The 16,341-nt window shown below is 50.6% G+C and overlaps 1 protein-coding gene across 8 annotated transcripts; it reads left to right on the top strand.

Moving 5' to 3' along the window:
* Positions 1-1,980: 1,980 nt before the first annotated feature.
* Positions 1,981-15,697, top strand: LOC102687532 (adiponectin receptor protein 1-like). Of its 8 annotated transcripts, none has more exons than XM_069184968.1 (8): positions 1,981-2,092; positions 5,015-5,241; positions 6,068-6,259; positions 8,251-8,422; positions 8,705-8,891; positions 9,706-9,893; positions 10,591-10,784; positions 12,653-12,881. In XM_069184968.1, the coding sequence occupies exons 2-8, from the start codon at positions 5,140-5,142 to the stop codon at positions 12,779-12,781; spliced, it is 1,164 nt and encodes a 387-aa protein (XP_069041069.1). In that variant the 5' UTR covers positions 1,981-2,092; positions 5,015-5,139; the 3' UTR covers positions 12,782-12,881. The 8 variants fall into 8 exon arrangements, with proteins under 8 accessions (XP_069041069.1, XP_069041075.1, XP_069041078.1 ...); XM_069184974.1 differs by lacking the exon at positions 12,653-12,881 and adding an exon at positions 11,305-11,994; XM_069184977.1 differs by lacking the exon at positions 12,653-12,881 and adding an exon at positions 11,365-11,994.
* The last annotated feature ends 644 nt before the right edge of the window (positions 15,698-16,341 follow it).

Raw genomic sequence — 16,341 nt, forward strand, 5'->3', positions numbered from 1 at the left:
GGGTGTGGGGCTCCTGTCTGGGGAGAAGGTGGTGGCAGCCTGTGTGAGGAGAGGTGACGGGCCATTTCCCCAGACTCCTTGAGTGTGGTCTTTTACTTGGAATTTAGTTCAGTTTTACTTAATCTGAGCACGAAGTGGACTGGACACGTGTGTGTGTTTCTAAAATGCCCTGTTAGCGGATATTTTGCAGTGGGCTGTCCTGCAGGGGGTGGGGGAGTCTGATTTCTCTTGGGCTTGACCCGTTGTACGCAGGACTTGGCAGACTGGCCTTGGGGGTCGAGGCTGAGCTGTTTGCCCCTCCCTCCTCTGTGGGTGGGCTTCTGCTCCTTGTTCCTCCGCGGTCCGTGACTGAGCTCGTCTCGCCAGCGCGGAGTCGGCGCGTCTGCCAGCCTGGATGGTACGTTACTGCAGCTGAAGACCTCCGGATGATCCATTGCCAGCAGGTCAGCGGGGGTGAGCCTCCAGGGCTGGAGGAGAGGGAATAGGTTACAAATTTCCTGCAAGTTTTCATTTCACGATCTCACTGAAGTGGGGTCCAGCTTGACGGGCTCGATCTGTTTGAGATGGGAGACCTGAAACAGTCATCTGGCCTATAACCAGCACAGAAACAAGCAGTTGGTACAGGGTGTAGCCTTTCTAAATGCACCCTGCACCCTCTGTGTGCGTGATCTTAACAAGCGTGGCCGAGAGATGTTTGGCCAAGCTCTGTTTCCAGCGTGTTTGTGGGAAGATGCGCTTCGTATGAAAGGGCAACATTTCTTCCCCCTCGGCTTGTTCTCCCGCTGGTTCAAGGGGAAGTTTGGAGATGTGTCCGGAAGAGTGCGGTCATGACCACCAGGTCTTGGGTATAACCCTACTGAGAAGGAGAACCGCCTGCACGCTGTGCTTCTGGCGCTGTGTAGGTAAGTGGCACAGCCCGGACTGGAACTCGGGACCTGCATACAGGTGGGAAGCTGTCTCCAGGCCTCGTCCCAAGTCAAGCTTGTAAAGCAGTTCTGTGTCCGAGTGATGTCAGATAAACAGGGCTGGAATCCAGTGGAAATACTTGTTTCCTTAACAGTGGGGTCCTATTGCAGGAGGAGGCATAGAAATGTTGACAGTGTTTTACTTTTCTCATCAGTCATCTGGTAACATTTCTTCTGAAGTGAAGACCTGGGTGAGATGTTTGACAAGAAACGAGACAGTGGGAGAACAGTTGGTGCATCAGCTGTACAGACCAGGACTAAACTCTAAACTGTAGGACTATCAGTATTGAGATAGTGCTGTCTCCTTTACTGAAATTTGTTTAGAAAGTAATTACCAACATCAAGATTTATGCTGCTTACATCTACAGCAGTATGTGTGTTTCCAGGTGGGGAAAATGGGTGCCAAGCTCCAGCAAGGTGTTTCTTGTCCTTTTTTGCTGTGATCATGTGGTAGGCGAAGAATGATCACATTGACAGCTTGAGGTTCGCTTGCTCTAGACGTGTAGAGATAACTTTGCTCCAGGTGGGGACACCTGTTACAGAAGTCTGGTCAGAGTCCTTACTGTTCCTCCACAGGAACGCTGCATGGGCACAGCCCTGTGGCAATACTGCCGCTAAAACAAGGCAGTTCTTCAACATGGTGAACAGAAACAGTGCAATACGGTCGGTGACGTCGGAGTCCGTTTGTTCTTGCTGGCTAAGCCGCCGTCTACCAGTACTGTAAATTGTAAGGCGTATTATAGGCAGAAGTAGGTACTGTCATACAAATAATACTAGAAAAATGTTGTATAATATTTGTTTTCACCGTTACTGCTTTGTCCGTAATAAACAGCATTATAATTGAGTATTTAGACAATTGCTTTGGTCAATTTATGAGACAATAGCAACATAACGGTCTCGGGCATCAGAAAGCCTAGGAGCTGCACAGCCTTCTGACCTCTGAACTGACAGCCGAGCGAGCCAATCCCGTCCCGCGTCGCCTCGCCGTCCAGCCAATCGCCGGCCGGCTCCGCCAGCACGGCCACCCGGAAGTGCTCCTGCCTGTTGTTTGCTGCGGAGCGTCGCTGCCCTCGTCTGTCCGAGCTGAGCTCGTCCTCGCCGCGGAGCGCCGAGCCTCGCTGGACAAGGTCTGTGCAAAAACCCTTCCTGCCCGTCGGTCGGTGCCTCACCCGGGGGCGTCACTTGTCTTTTACACAATTTCCTCGTATTGAGGGGTAGTTCCAAGCGCTGTAAACACCCTTTTCCCTTCAGCTGTCACACTTGCCCACGGTATGTCTGAATATATTTCATCGCACTGCTGTTGCTTCACAACGCCTGTTGTGTCAAAAGGGGGGAAGCGGCGGTACTGCTTTCGAAATGTTTATTTTCGCCCAAGTCGTGTTAATTTCATTGCAGTGTCTGTATATACAGTATGCATCTATGCGTGCGTTTAGAGAACTGTATCTTCTTTAAATGACGCCTTTAAAATCTTCCGCTCGCTTCTCCTCCTCTGTGTTTCCTCGTCCGTGCATCTGTATGTCCCTAAATGCATTTAAAGCGATTGAATGGGTGACTGACAGCATTTAATACCGGGATACTTTTTAAGTCTCTGCTCTTTAATAATAATAATTATAATAATTGCTTACGCTTATATAGCTCTTTACAGGTAATGGGGACTCCCCTCCACCAATGTGCAGCATCCACCTGGATGCTTTAGTCTGTGTTTCTTGGACAACCAATTCAAATTTTCATCTTAAACTAAGAGAGAGGGGGGTAGCTGTTGAAGCTGAGGCACTGGGAGAGAGGGGGGGGGGGGGCAGTGTGGGCTAGTGGTTAGAGCTGAGGCACTGGGAGAGAGAGAGGGAGGCAGTGTGGGCTAGTGGTTAGAGCTGAGGCACTGGGAGAGAGAGAGGGAGGCAGTGTGGGCTAGTGGTTAGAGCTGAGGCACTGGGAGAGAGAGAGGGAGGCAGTGTGGGCTAGTGGTTAGAGCTGAGGCACTGGGAGAGAGAGAGAGGGAGGCAGTGTGGGCTAGTGGTTAGAGCTGAGGCACTGGGACAGAGAGAGGGAGGCAGTGTGGGCTAGTGGTTAGAGCTTAGGCACTGGGAGAGAAAAGCAGGACTTTTAGACAGACTCGAGAGAGTGGGAGACAACTGGTTCTCTTTCAGCAGTGGCCCAGGACGCCTTTATGGTCTCTGATGATGATGTGTTTGTTCTATAACTACATGCTTCACTTGGTAGGGATCATGTTGACCTTCTGTCACAGATGAGTGAACAAATCTGCAGGTGCTGACTCTTGGCATACTGGGTGTAATAAACCACAGGAGGTGTTCAGACGTGTGTCCTCAAGAGAGCTGTGTGTATATTAGCTTGAGTGATTGTACCTTTAAATTAACTCTGAAATCAGTTTGTCATGGTGATCCGCAGCCCAGCCTGCGTTATAATAAATATTGCTGAATAAAGGCCCAGTACAACTGCAGCAGTATTGTATGAAGGGCAATCTAGTCATCAAAAAGCTTCAGAAGTAGGTTATCTGAAGCTAAGAAACCACTGATGAATTACTCTTGGAGTTTTTTTTTGGAGCTGATACAGAAGACTTACTCCTAGGTAGGTTAGGTCCTCTTTTCAAGCCATCAGGGCCCATAGGGAATGGGAGGAATGGGCCACCATTTTTCTCAACCATCCAACACTGGAGGTGGAGGTGATGTCAGCATCACACTCCGGCCAGCCTATTACCCCAGAAGGATTAACCCCCAGTACTGGTGCTCATGTGGAAAGCAGGCTGGGTTGACCTGGGAGCCGTCTGGAAGGATTAGAGCTACATCACTCGCCCCTACTGGGATTGAACCCGGGACCCTCCAGTCAGGAGCTAGACGCCCTTGCCGTCTGAGCAGCCACAGCTCTGACTTGCTACTGTGGGTAGGAGTAATGAGCTGCGGTTATGGGGGTGACATACTGCTGTATTGAGAGAGCAGCCTTTCTATTGGTAACTGACAGACAAGCTGTAATACAACGTTCAGAAGTTTGCCTTTTATTGTGCTTTTTGAAAGTATTTTTTAAAACCACATAAAAACTAATTTTGCTCCTGGCTCATAACGGTTTGATCCAGTTTGGTTCTTCCCTTTGATAAAGTTGCAGGCTGGTGTGACTCCTCCCAGCTCTTATTACTGGTTGTTGTAGTCGTTCTGCCTCCTTGTGCAGTGTGGTTAGACAGACACATGGAGTTAGACTGGGCAACCCAGTTACAGTCTTCAAGGTCCAGAGTCCTGTGGATTAGAGGTAGTTTCCATTTAGCAGCAGATTAGTACCTTAAAACAGGCAATTTGACGTCATATCTGGGCAATTAGGTTTATTAATTAAGTTTAAAAATGCAGTTTGAATCTATAAGCAGGACTGTTACCAGACACACTATTTAACTTCCTCATTCCAGTTTGAACAAAAGCTTGTAAAATAAAGCTCAAGTGGATCAAACTGCTCTTCAGTGAGAGTCCATCTGATTTGTCCGTCTGACACATGTTTCTGCGCTGACAACAGCCTCTCTGAACACCCTGCTTGTGTGCTCACACAGGTGCTTCTGGGTATCTGAGTGCTGCAGAAGTGCAAGGCTTCAGTTTCAGTCCTAACAAACTCTCTCTTCTTTGATCCCACACTCCCACTCTCAATGAAACGCATTGTTGCCAAAGCAATAACAGGTCGTCCTGTATCACCTAGTTTCTGTGGTCACTGAGCCTGTCCTCTCTGGACAGCAAGGTCTGTCTGTGTCCAGTTTCTACAGCTAGGCTGTGGTCACTGAGCTTGTACTTCACCAGGGTCTCTCATGCTGGTCAGAAATTCTGCTAGTGTGTATTTTCTTCTTAGCATCTGGTAGCATTCTGGTTTGTATTGTGTGTGTGTGTGTGTGTGTGTGTGTGTGTGTGTGAGAGTGCTGTTCAGTGCGCGGTGTGCTGTGTGTGACTGTGATTGGGCTGTAGCTCTGCTGTCCTGCGACTGGCTGGCGTCAGTGAGTGGAGGGGCTCTCCTGTGGGCTCTGTGGGTGTGATGCCGGTCTGTGACTGTCCCCCGTCTCTCTGCAGATGACCGGGTGAAACTGAGGAGGGAGCACGCAGGGTTGAAGGCCGAGTGTTTGCAGCTGCACCTGCGGGTTCGATTTAGGGGGGCCGGGGGGAAGGCCACAGCCTGAGATCACCCCCCCTTCGCCATGGCAACCGCCTCCCCCTGCAAGCCTGGCACGGCGGCGCTCGGGCCCGGCGAGACCCCGGCGCTCCCGCTGGAGCAGGACGGAGCAGCGGAGCCCGGAGTGGTGAGAGCACTGTGCCACTGGTCCCAGCGAGCTGCACGTTCCGGATACCTCCAGGAAAACCCCCACGGCTCTTCGCTCTGTATCACTAAGCTGTCTTCCAAACACCCTTGTGTTTTTGCAGTTTTCTCAGTTTGGAGAATTGTAGAAATCTGTCTTTAAACTGGGAACTCTCTGTCATTCACTGGCCCAGTTGGCCTCCCTCTCACCCAGGTGCCACAGAGCCATGTCAGGGTGCAGGGCTCAAGCTCACTGCACTCAGGCCTCAGTGCCATTGCAGGCTTTGAACCTTCCAGTAGGTTTACCGCCAAACAGTTTTTTAATTGATTGATTAATCCTGGTGCATTTTGATAATTAAGGATTAGTTGAGCAAGACATAAAATGGCAGGGAATTCGGGTGCCAAGGTTTTAGACCAATCATCTAAAATGAGTGGATCTAGCATCCAGGTGGGGCTGCACACTGGTGGTGGTGGAGGGGATCCCCATTACCTGTAAAGCGCTTTGACTGGAGTGTCCAGAAAAGCACTATATATGTGTAAGCAATTAGGAATTATTATTAAAACATACCTGGAAAATCCATGAAAACTGTACTTCTCAGTTACAAGCCAGGTCTGAAAAAACACTTTCATTTCAGACTTCAGCAGGTATCTGTCTGTGATCAGTTGCTGAAGATGCTGTAAAGAACAGAGTGAAATTAATTAATTAGTGAAATTAGTTTGATAATGCGTTTTTGGCACAAGGCTTGATTTCCCAAGAAGATTTTTGAACACGTTGATTTAGTGCTTCTCACTTAGTGGGCCGTACTGACTCGTCCACTCTTCTGTTCCAGAGTGGAGGTGAGGGAGAGAGGCAGGCCGCAGCATCAAGGCCTCAGGCCCCCCGAGACGAGACGATGAAGAGTGAGGAGGAAGAGGAGGAGGAGGAGGAGGAGGAGGAGGAGGAAGTGGATCCAGTCCGTGTTCTTACACTGCCCCTGCAGGCCCATCACGCCATGGAGAAGATGGAGGAGTTTGTGTTCAAGGCAAGAGAGATGGGGGAGATTTGTCTTTCAGCGTTTTAGAAAATGCCGTCCTGATTGTCTTGGCTCAATCCCTGCGTTTAGACTTCGAAATGCGCCTGTCCAGCGGAGTCGTCTTTGACCAAGCTTACCTCTGACCTGGTGTTACAGAGAGCTGCAAGGGAGAGTCCGGTCAGGAAGTCAGGGAGCAGTGTGTGTTTTTTTGGGCCAGTGTGGAGTGTTTTAAGAAAAACAAAACAGGTTGTGATGTTTTGTTTTACAAGATAACTGCTTAAAGTGCTAAAAAAGCATGTATACCTGCAGTGAAGAAGCCTCAGCTGTAGATAGATACTCATGTGAGGTTCTTTATCAGTGTGGGACAGGTCAAGCAGGACTTTCCTGGGTATCCACTGGCAGTAGTGTCATTAATGTTTTGTTTTAAAATCTTGTTTGCTTTCTTTTGAAAGTGAAACACTCCTGATTGTTATCCCTTCAAAAACTCATGACGTCTTAGGAAAAGTCAAAACATGAGCTGTCTCTTGGTGAGCAGAACTGGGCCTGGGAGCTGGGTTCTGTGTGGTTTATGACATCAGAGCCCCAGTGTGACATCACCACAGTCAGTGTGACATCACCACTGTGACTGCATTGTGCTTCGCAGTGATATAAGAGGTGGTCAGAAGGGCAGTAGCTTGGCTGTTTTGGAAAATTAGGTCTGCCGCTTCATTTTTATATGAAAAAGACAAATTCCTTCAGTCTTGTTTTGGCAGGTTTGTGTTTGTTAGTGCTGTTTTCCAACTAAGGAGAAGAATTGGGAAGGAAACAGAACTAGTACGGACTTAGACTTAGTAAGGAAATTGGTGGTTTTAGTTGTCCGATTGCTCTTTTTCCAGACCACAGGGCGATGTGGTCTGGGAAAAGAGCAGCTCGTGGCTCGGATCTGGGCGATCCCAGGAATCTTTCCGAGTCCAGGGTTGGTGGCCAATCTGAATCGGAGGAGCACGCCGCTGCCAGCGAGCGGGCGCAGGCGCGAGCGTGGGCAGGCCGCAGGGCACAGGGGCTGCGGAGACGGCCAGGGGCTGCGGGCCCTCTGCGGCCGGTGAGCGAGGAGGCAGGCGAGACGCACTCGCCCCAGCTCCTGCAGCTGGGACAGGCCCACGCTCTCTGGGCAGATGTGGTGAGTGCAGGTGGCTTTCGGACCCTGGGACTGCAGTTAGGAAATACAGACACCTGAGCAAAGAAGTAAAGGTGATGCCGAAAAAAAGTTTTTACATTTCAATTAAATAATACTACAGTGTGCCCTGCAAGGGTCTGGAGTCAGTTGGCGGGGTTGGGGTGGAGCCCTAGAGCCAGAGGAGTCTGGGAGTCGGGGGTGGAGTCTGGGAGTCGGGGGTGGGTCCAGGGATTTGGGGGGGGGGGGGGGGTAGAATCAAGCTGGGGGTCCTGTTGCTTGCCCTGCGAGGACTCTGGTTGCTGTGACGCGCCCATAAGCAGATCTCATTTTGATGATATCTGTAGGGTAGCGATGATGCTTAATCCAGAGCAGTGCAAAGCCCTGCAGGGAAATCCACCTCTGTCCAAGAGAGGCAGAGCGGATATGCAGAAATGGAAACGAGATGCCAGCTGCACAGCGGTTTGAGCCAGACCTGGAGTGCTGCAGGCTGGAGTGAGCGAGTCGCATGGGAATCGGGCAGTTAGCACTATTTTGGATAACTATGGAGAGACCTTAGAAGAAATTAACACTACAGTACTCATGTCTTTGTTTTTCTGTGATATCAGTGATGTTTCCTGTAGTTTTTGAGACCCTGAAATGGACTGAACACCTTTGCAGCAAGACTCTTATTGCCATCTGTGAGCAGCTCACAGGTTAGATAAAGGCAAACCAGTAAGGACAGTGGGTGTGGCCCAGAGAGAAAGCAGTAGCTAGGGAGACTATAGGCAGCATGTGTTGTCCCGTGAGCCTGTGTGTCTTTTCTGCTGGGGTCGTGTCTGAACGAGGCTCTTCGCTGCTCTTGCAGGTGTGGGAGGGGCGTTGGAGGGTGATCCCTCATGACGTGCTTCCCGATTGGCTGAAGGACAACGACTTCCTGCTGCACGGGCACCGCCCCCCCATGCCTTCGTTCCGAGCCTGTTTCCGCAGCATCTTCCGGCTGCACACGGAGACGGGAAACATCTGGACACACCTGATTGGTGAGCAGGGTGGGAGGGAGGGGTGTTGCATGCGCGCCTGGACCCTGGCGTCTCTGGGCTGGCCAAGCGGAAGGGCTGAGCTCCCCACCGGCTCGGTCAAGCGGCTCTCTGCTCACTCTCTGCTCACTCTCTGGCTCGGTCAAGCGGCTCTCTGCTCACTCTCTGGCTCGGTCAAGCGGCTCTCTACTCACTCTCTGCTCACTCTCTGGCTCGGTCAAGCGGCTCTCTGGTCACTCTCTGGCTCGGTCAAGCGGCTCTCTGGTCACTCTCTCGCTGTCACAGGGTTCTTCTTCTTCCTGATCCTGGGCATCGGCTACATGTTCAGTCCCAACATCAACTTCGTGGCGCCGGTGCAGGAGAAGGTGGTGTTCGGGGTCTTCTTCCTGGGGGCCGTGCTGTGCCTCTGCTTCTCCTGGCTGTTCCACACCGTCTACTGCCACTCCGAGAAAGTGTCCCGCACCTTCTCCAAGTAAGGAGTGAGCCGGTCCCCAGCACAGCCTCAGGGTTTCATTCAGAGTTGTTGTTTGCTGTGTCAGCATTGTAGGTCTGTCTCACCTCAAAGAACATGAAATGCTAATTAAGCAGTTTGTAATACTTTAATTAGCTAATGCATATTTAAAAAGCCCTACAAATCCCAGAAAAGGCCTTCTCAGTAATGTCTTCTGTAAAGGCCTGTGAACTTCAAAAGACTAACATAATTTTTTCAGTTAGCTTACTTCCTGTCCCATAAGACATGTCCCAGACCAACTGCCTTGTGCTGTGGATTCTGTGCTGTCTCACACACTACTAACCTGTGGCCTGTGTGTTATGTCTCAGCTGTTTGAGTCGTACGATTTGTTACTGATAGACTGAAGAAACTGCTTCCTAGCTGTCTTTTCATTTCCAAATGAAAAGCGTGTTCTTGGTACTAAAGAACTGAACTAAATCAACATGACAGCAGTCCTGTGTTATCCTGCATGCTTTAAAGGCTAACCACATGGTCCCACAACCCCCCCCATATCCATGCTCACCCATGACAGTAACACAACATCCTGTCTTGCACAGCTTAGGTGGGGTTCCACAAGTTCCGACATCTGTATGAACATTCACTCACATTTATTTGAGGCTTGACGTTTTCAGCACCAGGTGAGGAAATGTGGACTGCTGTGGAGACTCGCCTTTGCCACTATAACGTGAGCTGTATCAAAAAAGAGATCACATTTATTCTAAATGAGGTTTTTCTCACTGCCTCTTCCAGGAGGTTGGATTGCTCTGGCCATCGTTCATTCTGCCTGTCCCTGCAGGTTGGATTACTCTGGCATCGCCCTGCTGATCATGGGCAGCTTCGTGCCCTGGCTCTACTACTCCTTCTACTGCTCCCCCCAGCCCCGCCTCATCTACCTGGTGATCATCTGCGTCCTGGGCATCACCGCCATCGTGGTGTCACAGTGGGATCGCTTCGCCACGCCACAGTACAGGGCCGTCCGCGCGGGTGAGGCACGAGACGCCGCAGGGCCGGCGGGTCGCGGGCAGAGGGGAAACCGATCGGGCTGTTGCTTGCCGTGCATGTTGTACAGACTGCGGGCTGAGCAGCTGGACGGGGGGAAAGGGTTTGAAGTGCTCAGAGTTGTGTCGCCTTCCACCTCTGTTGTTATGTTGTCCTGTGTTGCTTGTGCAAAAGCCCTCGTATGTGGAGGATCGGGGGGGTTTGTAAACGTCTAGACCTTGCAGGCGACGTCGCCAGTGGCTTCAATTTTTAAAAGCTCTCCAGAAAAATAAAGCGTAAGGCTACTCAAGGATTCCAACACCAGACTCCGGTCTCCAAAGACCCGAGACTTACTAGAGTATTAGAAGTTCGGAACTGTTCCAGAAATGAGAGCCTTTTGGTTGGCTACTTGATCCGAGTCCTGTCCTGTTGCTTGAAGGATCTCGTTGCAATATGGTGGCTCGTTCTACCCTCCCACAACCCTTGTAGCAAAGACACGCCTCCTGCTTGTGTGAAGGAGTAAGAGCAGCAGAGGCCCTTTAGACGCATCTTCCTCGGTTCAGCACTGTTGATCCCAAAGTCTCGGCAAGCCGCTGCTTACGGGGTCCAGGAGTTTCAGGTTCAGCAGTCTGTCCCGGTGCTCTGAGCTCGGGGCCGAGAGCCCGGTGGTGTGACTGAGGCGTTCCCCCCCTGCTGTGTCCAGGGGTCTTCCTCGGGCTGGGGCTCAGCGGCCTGGTTCCCACCCTGCACTTCATGATCGCCGAGGGCTTCCTCAAGGCCACCACGGCGGGGCAGATAGGCTGGCTGTTCCTCATGGCCATCTGCTACATCCTGGGGGTGGCGCTGTACGCCGCCCGCATCCCCGAGAGGTTCTTCCCTGGCAAGTGTGACATCTGGGTGAGTGACATCTCCTGTTTCCCCAGCTGTGGGCCCATGTGCTGGGATCGGGAAGCGGGAGGTTGTGTTGGGATTGGGATTGGGATCCGTGTGCTGGGATTGGGAAAGTGTGTTGGGACTGGGATTGGGATTGGGGCATGTGTGCTGGGTTTGGGTTTGGAGCCCGTGTGCTGGTATGGGGAGGGTCTGTTGGGATTGGGGTTGGCTTCAGGCCCGTGGACTGGGATTGGGAAGAGGAAGGGTGTGTTGGGATTGGGATTGGGGCCCGTGTGCTGGGGTTGCGCTCATGAAGCACCTCATGAAGGTGGTTGGCTTAATATACTAAGGCTATGTATATGTTAACATTTACTCGAATGAAAGTGACGTCTTTGTAGTTTTAAATCAGTCTCAGTTTTGCACTCTGCTTGATCATCCAAGAACACGTCTGAATAGGGATGTGCACAGCAAGAGCTCAGTAGTGGCTGGCATTTTGTATGATCTCCATTTGTGCTTTATGTGCTTTTTATTCTTGTTGGTTTAGATGATGTCATTTTTCTGTATAAATACAACTATCTGAAAACATAAGGACTGAGTTCTGTAGCCTCCAGATACCTGCTCTTCCTGCTCACACTAGTGCTGACCGATGGACCTGCTCCACCGCCCCCCAGCGCTGGCGCTGGCGCTGACCGATGGACCTGCTCCACCATCCCCCAGCGTTTGAAAGATTTAAATAAGAAGGGTGTTTGGTAAACCTCAAGAATGATGTGTGTGTGTGCGCACTTAGTGCACAGGGCCTAAAAATCTCCTGGTTTTTTGTAAGCTTCTTCGTACAGAAATTTTGCTCTGTCGTGTCTGCTGTGGAATTTGTGCCGCTGTCTGGGCTTGACAAGATCTTGAGGGAGCCTCTAGCCCGGAGCGCTCCGTGTTCGTTCTGTTGCCTGTCAGCCATTTCAACATCACAGGAGCTTCCCGTAAGCCAGCACTCCTGCCGCATTCGCAGGAGAACAGGATCCTCCCATTCCGTGGAATACGCTCTTATGCCGAGGACATATAATTTGAAGCTGATTTCCATCCAGTTTCAGTGGTAATAACAGCAGTAAGCTGTTATTTTCACATTTCGTAAGCATGAATAATAATATTGCCTTTTTAGGGCAAAGCAGTAGCAAACGCGTTCTGAATGTATGGCTGGTGCACACTAGAACTGACATCAATAAACAGTTATTTAACAATCTTTTTTTTCAGTATAATTATTTTTTTCTTGCTTGTTGAATAGTTCCTGAAATCACTGAATGGAGTTTTGGTCGTTTTGTGGCCTTTCAAGTTTTGGGACGGGAGTGTGTTGGCCTCAGGGTTGGGGGACGGGAGTGTGTTGGAGCTGTGTGCTCAGGGTTGGGGGACGGGAGTGTGTTGGAGCTGTGTGCTCAGGGTTGGGGGACGGGAGTGTGTTGGAGCTGTGTGCTCAGGGTCAAGAGACGGGAGTGTGTTGGAGCTGTGTGCTCAGGGTCAAGAGACGGGAGTGTGTTGGAGCTGTGTGCTCAGGGTCAAGAGACGGGAGTGTGTTGGAGCTGTGTGCTCAGGGTCAAGAGACGGGAGTGTGTTGGAGCTGTGTGCTCAGGGTCAGGAGACGGGAGTGTGTTGGAGCTGTGTGCTCAGGGTCGGGGGACGGGAGTGTGTTGGAGCTGTGTGCTCAGGGTCAAGAGACGGGAGTGTGTTGGAGCTGTGTGCTCAGGGTCGGGGGACAGGAAGGTGTTGGAGCTGTGTGCTCAGGGTCGGGGGACAGGAAGGTGTTGGAGCTGTGTGCTCAGGGTCGGGGGACAGAAAGGTGTTGGAGCTGCGTGCTCAGGGTCTCCCCACGCTGATGAGTTGTGTTCTCTGTGGTTCCTCGGCAGTTCCACTCGCACCAGATCTTCCACGTGCTGGTGGTGGCCGGGGCCTGTGTCCATCTCCATGGAGTCTCCCAGCTGCAGGCCTTCCGGTCCTCGCTGGGCGGCGGCTGCACCTCGGACACCATGCTGTGAGCCCCTCCTGGGCCCCAGGCCCTCCGATCAAATACTGCCGCGCCGCCAGGCTGAGAGCAGAGAGGGAGATCACCGACCCAGCCCGGGAGGAGAGAGAGAGTTACTCATTGATCGGATTATTCCACCATGCAAGTTTCCAGCAAATCCCTCCTTGTCCCCCTTGTCAAATGCAAAAGCACAACAACGTCCATTTTTCTCTTGCGTGCACAACCACAGTTCTACAGGACAGGGAAGTGGATTCTTCATATAAAAGGACATCTCCTTTCTTGAGTGGTTTCTGCCTGTTCCTTGTGCTGCGTTGTGCTGGTGGTAGCAGGTCAGGTCAGGAAGACCTCAGGGCTCCGGCTAGATTCTCTGACGTGACAAGGAGGGTCTGGCGATGTGTCCTTAGACACTTCCCCCTGAAAACTCATCCCTGATGCTTGCTTTCATTTGCAGTACTAATATGAAATGTATGCCTTTCGAGCAATCTCTCTCTCTCTCTCTCCGCAGGAGCTTTCAAATTCCAATTTTGTATACCTCCGTGTATCCAACAGCTGGAGACTTTGGGAATCCTCCAGTCAGGTTTACTTTCTGTTGGATAGCTGCAGTGTCACTGGGAATCGTCCAGATACTTCAGTGGAAGTGGGATCCTTACTCCTTCCGTCTTCCCTGAAGGATCTGCAGCTCATAGCTATTTCTCATCAGAGCTGCTGTGCGTGTTCTCAGTCTTGTAAATTGTAATGAAGGGACATTCGTGTTTGGTTGATGCCTCAGCAATGCCAATTTAAATAACTTTTTTAAGCAGCTGTCTCAACATTTGTTTTCCAGTTTTCATCCATCACATTGCCCTTTTGAGCTGTACAAACTGAATTTATGTCGATGTGTAATAGTATTTCAGCGGTACAGTTTTCTTAGTTTAGGGGTTGCAGAATTCTACTTTGTAAATGTATAACAAGCTAGATGTAAACATATTTCTCGTGTGTTATAAAGGCAACAAGCTGCCTTCTGTAAACTTCCCCAGGGTCAGAGTTCTGGCCCAGGCCGTGGTCAGGACGAGGGATCGAATGTCAGCCCGCGAACCAGGTGTGCAGCTCTTGTCTGTCACTGTAGGTCCTGAGGACGGAACCCCTCCGGGCTCCAAGATGTTCAGGGGGTCCGCTTTCGGAGACGCCTGCAGAGTCTGTGGATCAGATCCTCACTCCCCTCTTCCTCTGCTGCAGATCAACTCTTCAGCTGATAATCGTCAGGAGGGCTGGATCAGCGAAATTCAACTACTATCGTTTGAAGGGGTTAGACAGATTAAGAAGCCTGGGCTGTGCTCGTGTACGTTGTCAGCTCCCTGCTGTAGGGCAGCTCGTCACGGGGAGTGTCTGTGTGATGGAGACCTTAGCTGGAGACGGAGAGCGCTGTGTGTGACTGTAGGCTTGCCCAGCCAGGACAAGAACAGAGGGCGAGAAAGAGGAAGAGCTTTGTTCTGCTGTCCAGACTCTTCTCCCGGGACTCCATCCCGCTGCCACCAGCAGCATCTCTCTGCTCTCGCAGCCCTGTGAGGTGACGTCAGTGTCAGTTTCTGTCCACGGGTCAGGCTCATGAGAAACTCTGCTCAGGCCCTGACTGGGCCATGACCCAGGAGTCTGGAAAATCTCAGTCCACTCCTCTCCTCTCTCTCTGCCGACTGGTTTTAACTATAATTTCATGTTTGGTCAAGTTGTGGTTTTACACAACTGTCTGAAGCATTGTTGTAAGACCTACAGATCCTTTGTTTAAAGCAAAGTCATGGAGTTCAGTGTAACCTTGTGCTCAGCTGGTAACAGGGAGCGTGTGCAGAGGACGTGTATACCTGGTCTTTCAGGAAAAGATTCACTGACACGAAATGGTCAGTCCAGTCCTGATACACACTGCTCCCTAATTGAACCAGGATGAGCTGCGAGGCCCCAGAGTTTATTACTCTTTACTGTCCATTAACTACACACCACGCAATGTGGGCAATTTGATCTTTTATGGAGAAACAAATTTGTCAGACTTGTTGGTCCCAGGGGTTCCAGTCAGGAGAGCAAGCTGTTCGTTTAGCTTGGTGCTGCTGAAAAGTGTCAACCAAACTCCTGTCCTGTTTCCCTTCCCTGGAGATGTAACAGTTCTGTTTGTAGCAGACAGATTAAGAACAAGTTTTAATGAGTTTTTTAATGTGATTCTGTATATCTGGATGTGCAGAAGAGTCAGCTGTTGCACTGTAGCTCCCTGTAAAAGGCTGAAAATGGTTTTGATCATTTTCTGCCCTGCAGTGTGGTGAGGGTTTTGATCAGATCTTCTTCGTTTACAGAGCAGTGGAATCGTCTGTTTGTGTCTTGTAATTCTCTAACCCCTGAAGGCCAACGCAGCTGTGATCCACACTGGTTGGTCATGTCTGTGTGAAACAGCTGCTCGCGATTCGGATAGTCAACGTCTTTGATTACAGGAGACGCCCATGCTCTCCTTGTCCTGTGTGCCCACCTGATGCCCAGAAGCCATGATGCAGGCCTTTTATTCTGGGTCAAAGGTCACATCTCCATGCCTGACTTCCTGTTCTGCACCGTTCCCCCAGTCGGCCTTTGACAGGTCGGCCAGCCCCTCCACTTCTCTGCAGTTAGCTGTTCTTTTATTTCTGGGATTTATGAATTTAGTGGTTGCCGGTGCTCTTCGATGAGTAAGGCTGTTGTAGCCATTCAGCGTTGGACGCGAGGGAGCAGGGGGATGTCGGTGGGCTGAGCTGTCTCACGTGTTGTCTGTGTTTGTGAACGACAGGGTGGAAGATGGGGGAGGGGGGTATTTAAAAATGAACACCCAAAGAAGTGACTGTTAAATCATTTCAAAAAAATTTTCTCGAAGAAAGGTTTTATTATGTCTGTAAATATATAAATATGACTGAAGTAGCACAATAAACTATTTAAAAAGACATTCGGAGGCGTGTTTCATTTTGGTTGGAGTCTGTTCTGGGGCTGAGCTCTTACTGTGATGCTGGGTTGGTGCCATGCTAGTGAGCCTCAATAAAAAGAAGGTTTTCAAACTGGCTTCCAGCTGCAGACGTGGGAGAGGATTGGATCAATTTCAACATCAGTGGAGAGAACTGGTGAATGTGAAAACAGAAAGTGGTCGGGTCGTGCCCAGTCATATCGCGTGTGACTGGACTGAATCATCCTGTCAAAAAGATTGACCTTTGAAGAGTTTCAAGTGGATGACTAAATATCATTCACAGCTGCAGGAAAGAGGCTGATCTTCCTGAAAGATTCATCAGGATCTTAAGAGAACGGCTCAGTGTTTGATCCATCCTCCAGACTCTCTGAGTTTTAGAGAGTCCTGAGCCTGAGAGCTGTTCTTTCCAGTCCAGCCCCTCGTGCTGTTGGGGCCCAGGGGGTTCAGAGTGTTGAGGCACCTTCACCTGTGTCACTGCTGTGCTGCACTTACTCAGGTTTCCCATCATGTGATTCTGGTTTCTCAGGGCTGTAGCTCGGGAGATAAAACAAAAGCTTCTAACAGGGGAGTTCAAGCAGGGAGCTGCGTCAGCATGCGGAGCCTGCAAAGGAACAAGTAAAGGTTGATTC

This window comes from Lepisosteus oculatus, chromosome 2, assembly GCF_040954835.1.
Source record: "Lepisosteus oculatus isolate fLepOcu1 chromosome 2, fLepOcu1.hap2, whole genome shotgun sequence".
NCBI classification, from domain to species: Eukaryota; Metazoa; Chordata; class Actinopteri; order Semionotiformes; family Lepisosteidae; genus Lepisosteus; species Lepisosteus oculatus.

Bases quoted from the DNA above. Each gene is read 5' to 3' on its own strand.
- LOC102687532 (XM_069184949.1), top strand. From the start codon at position 5,140: ATGGCAACCGCCTCCCCCTGCAAGCCTGGCACGGCGGCGCTCGGGCCC. The intron at 5,242-6,067 runs GTGAGAGCACTG...CTTCTGTTCCAG, and splicing joins GAGCAGCGGAGCCCGGAGTG to AGTGGAGGTGAGGGAGAGAG. The intron at 8,423-8,704 runs GTGAGCAGGGTG...TCGCTGTCACAG, and splicing joins CATCTGGACACACCTGATTG to GGTTCTTCTTCTTCCTGATC.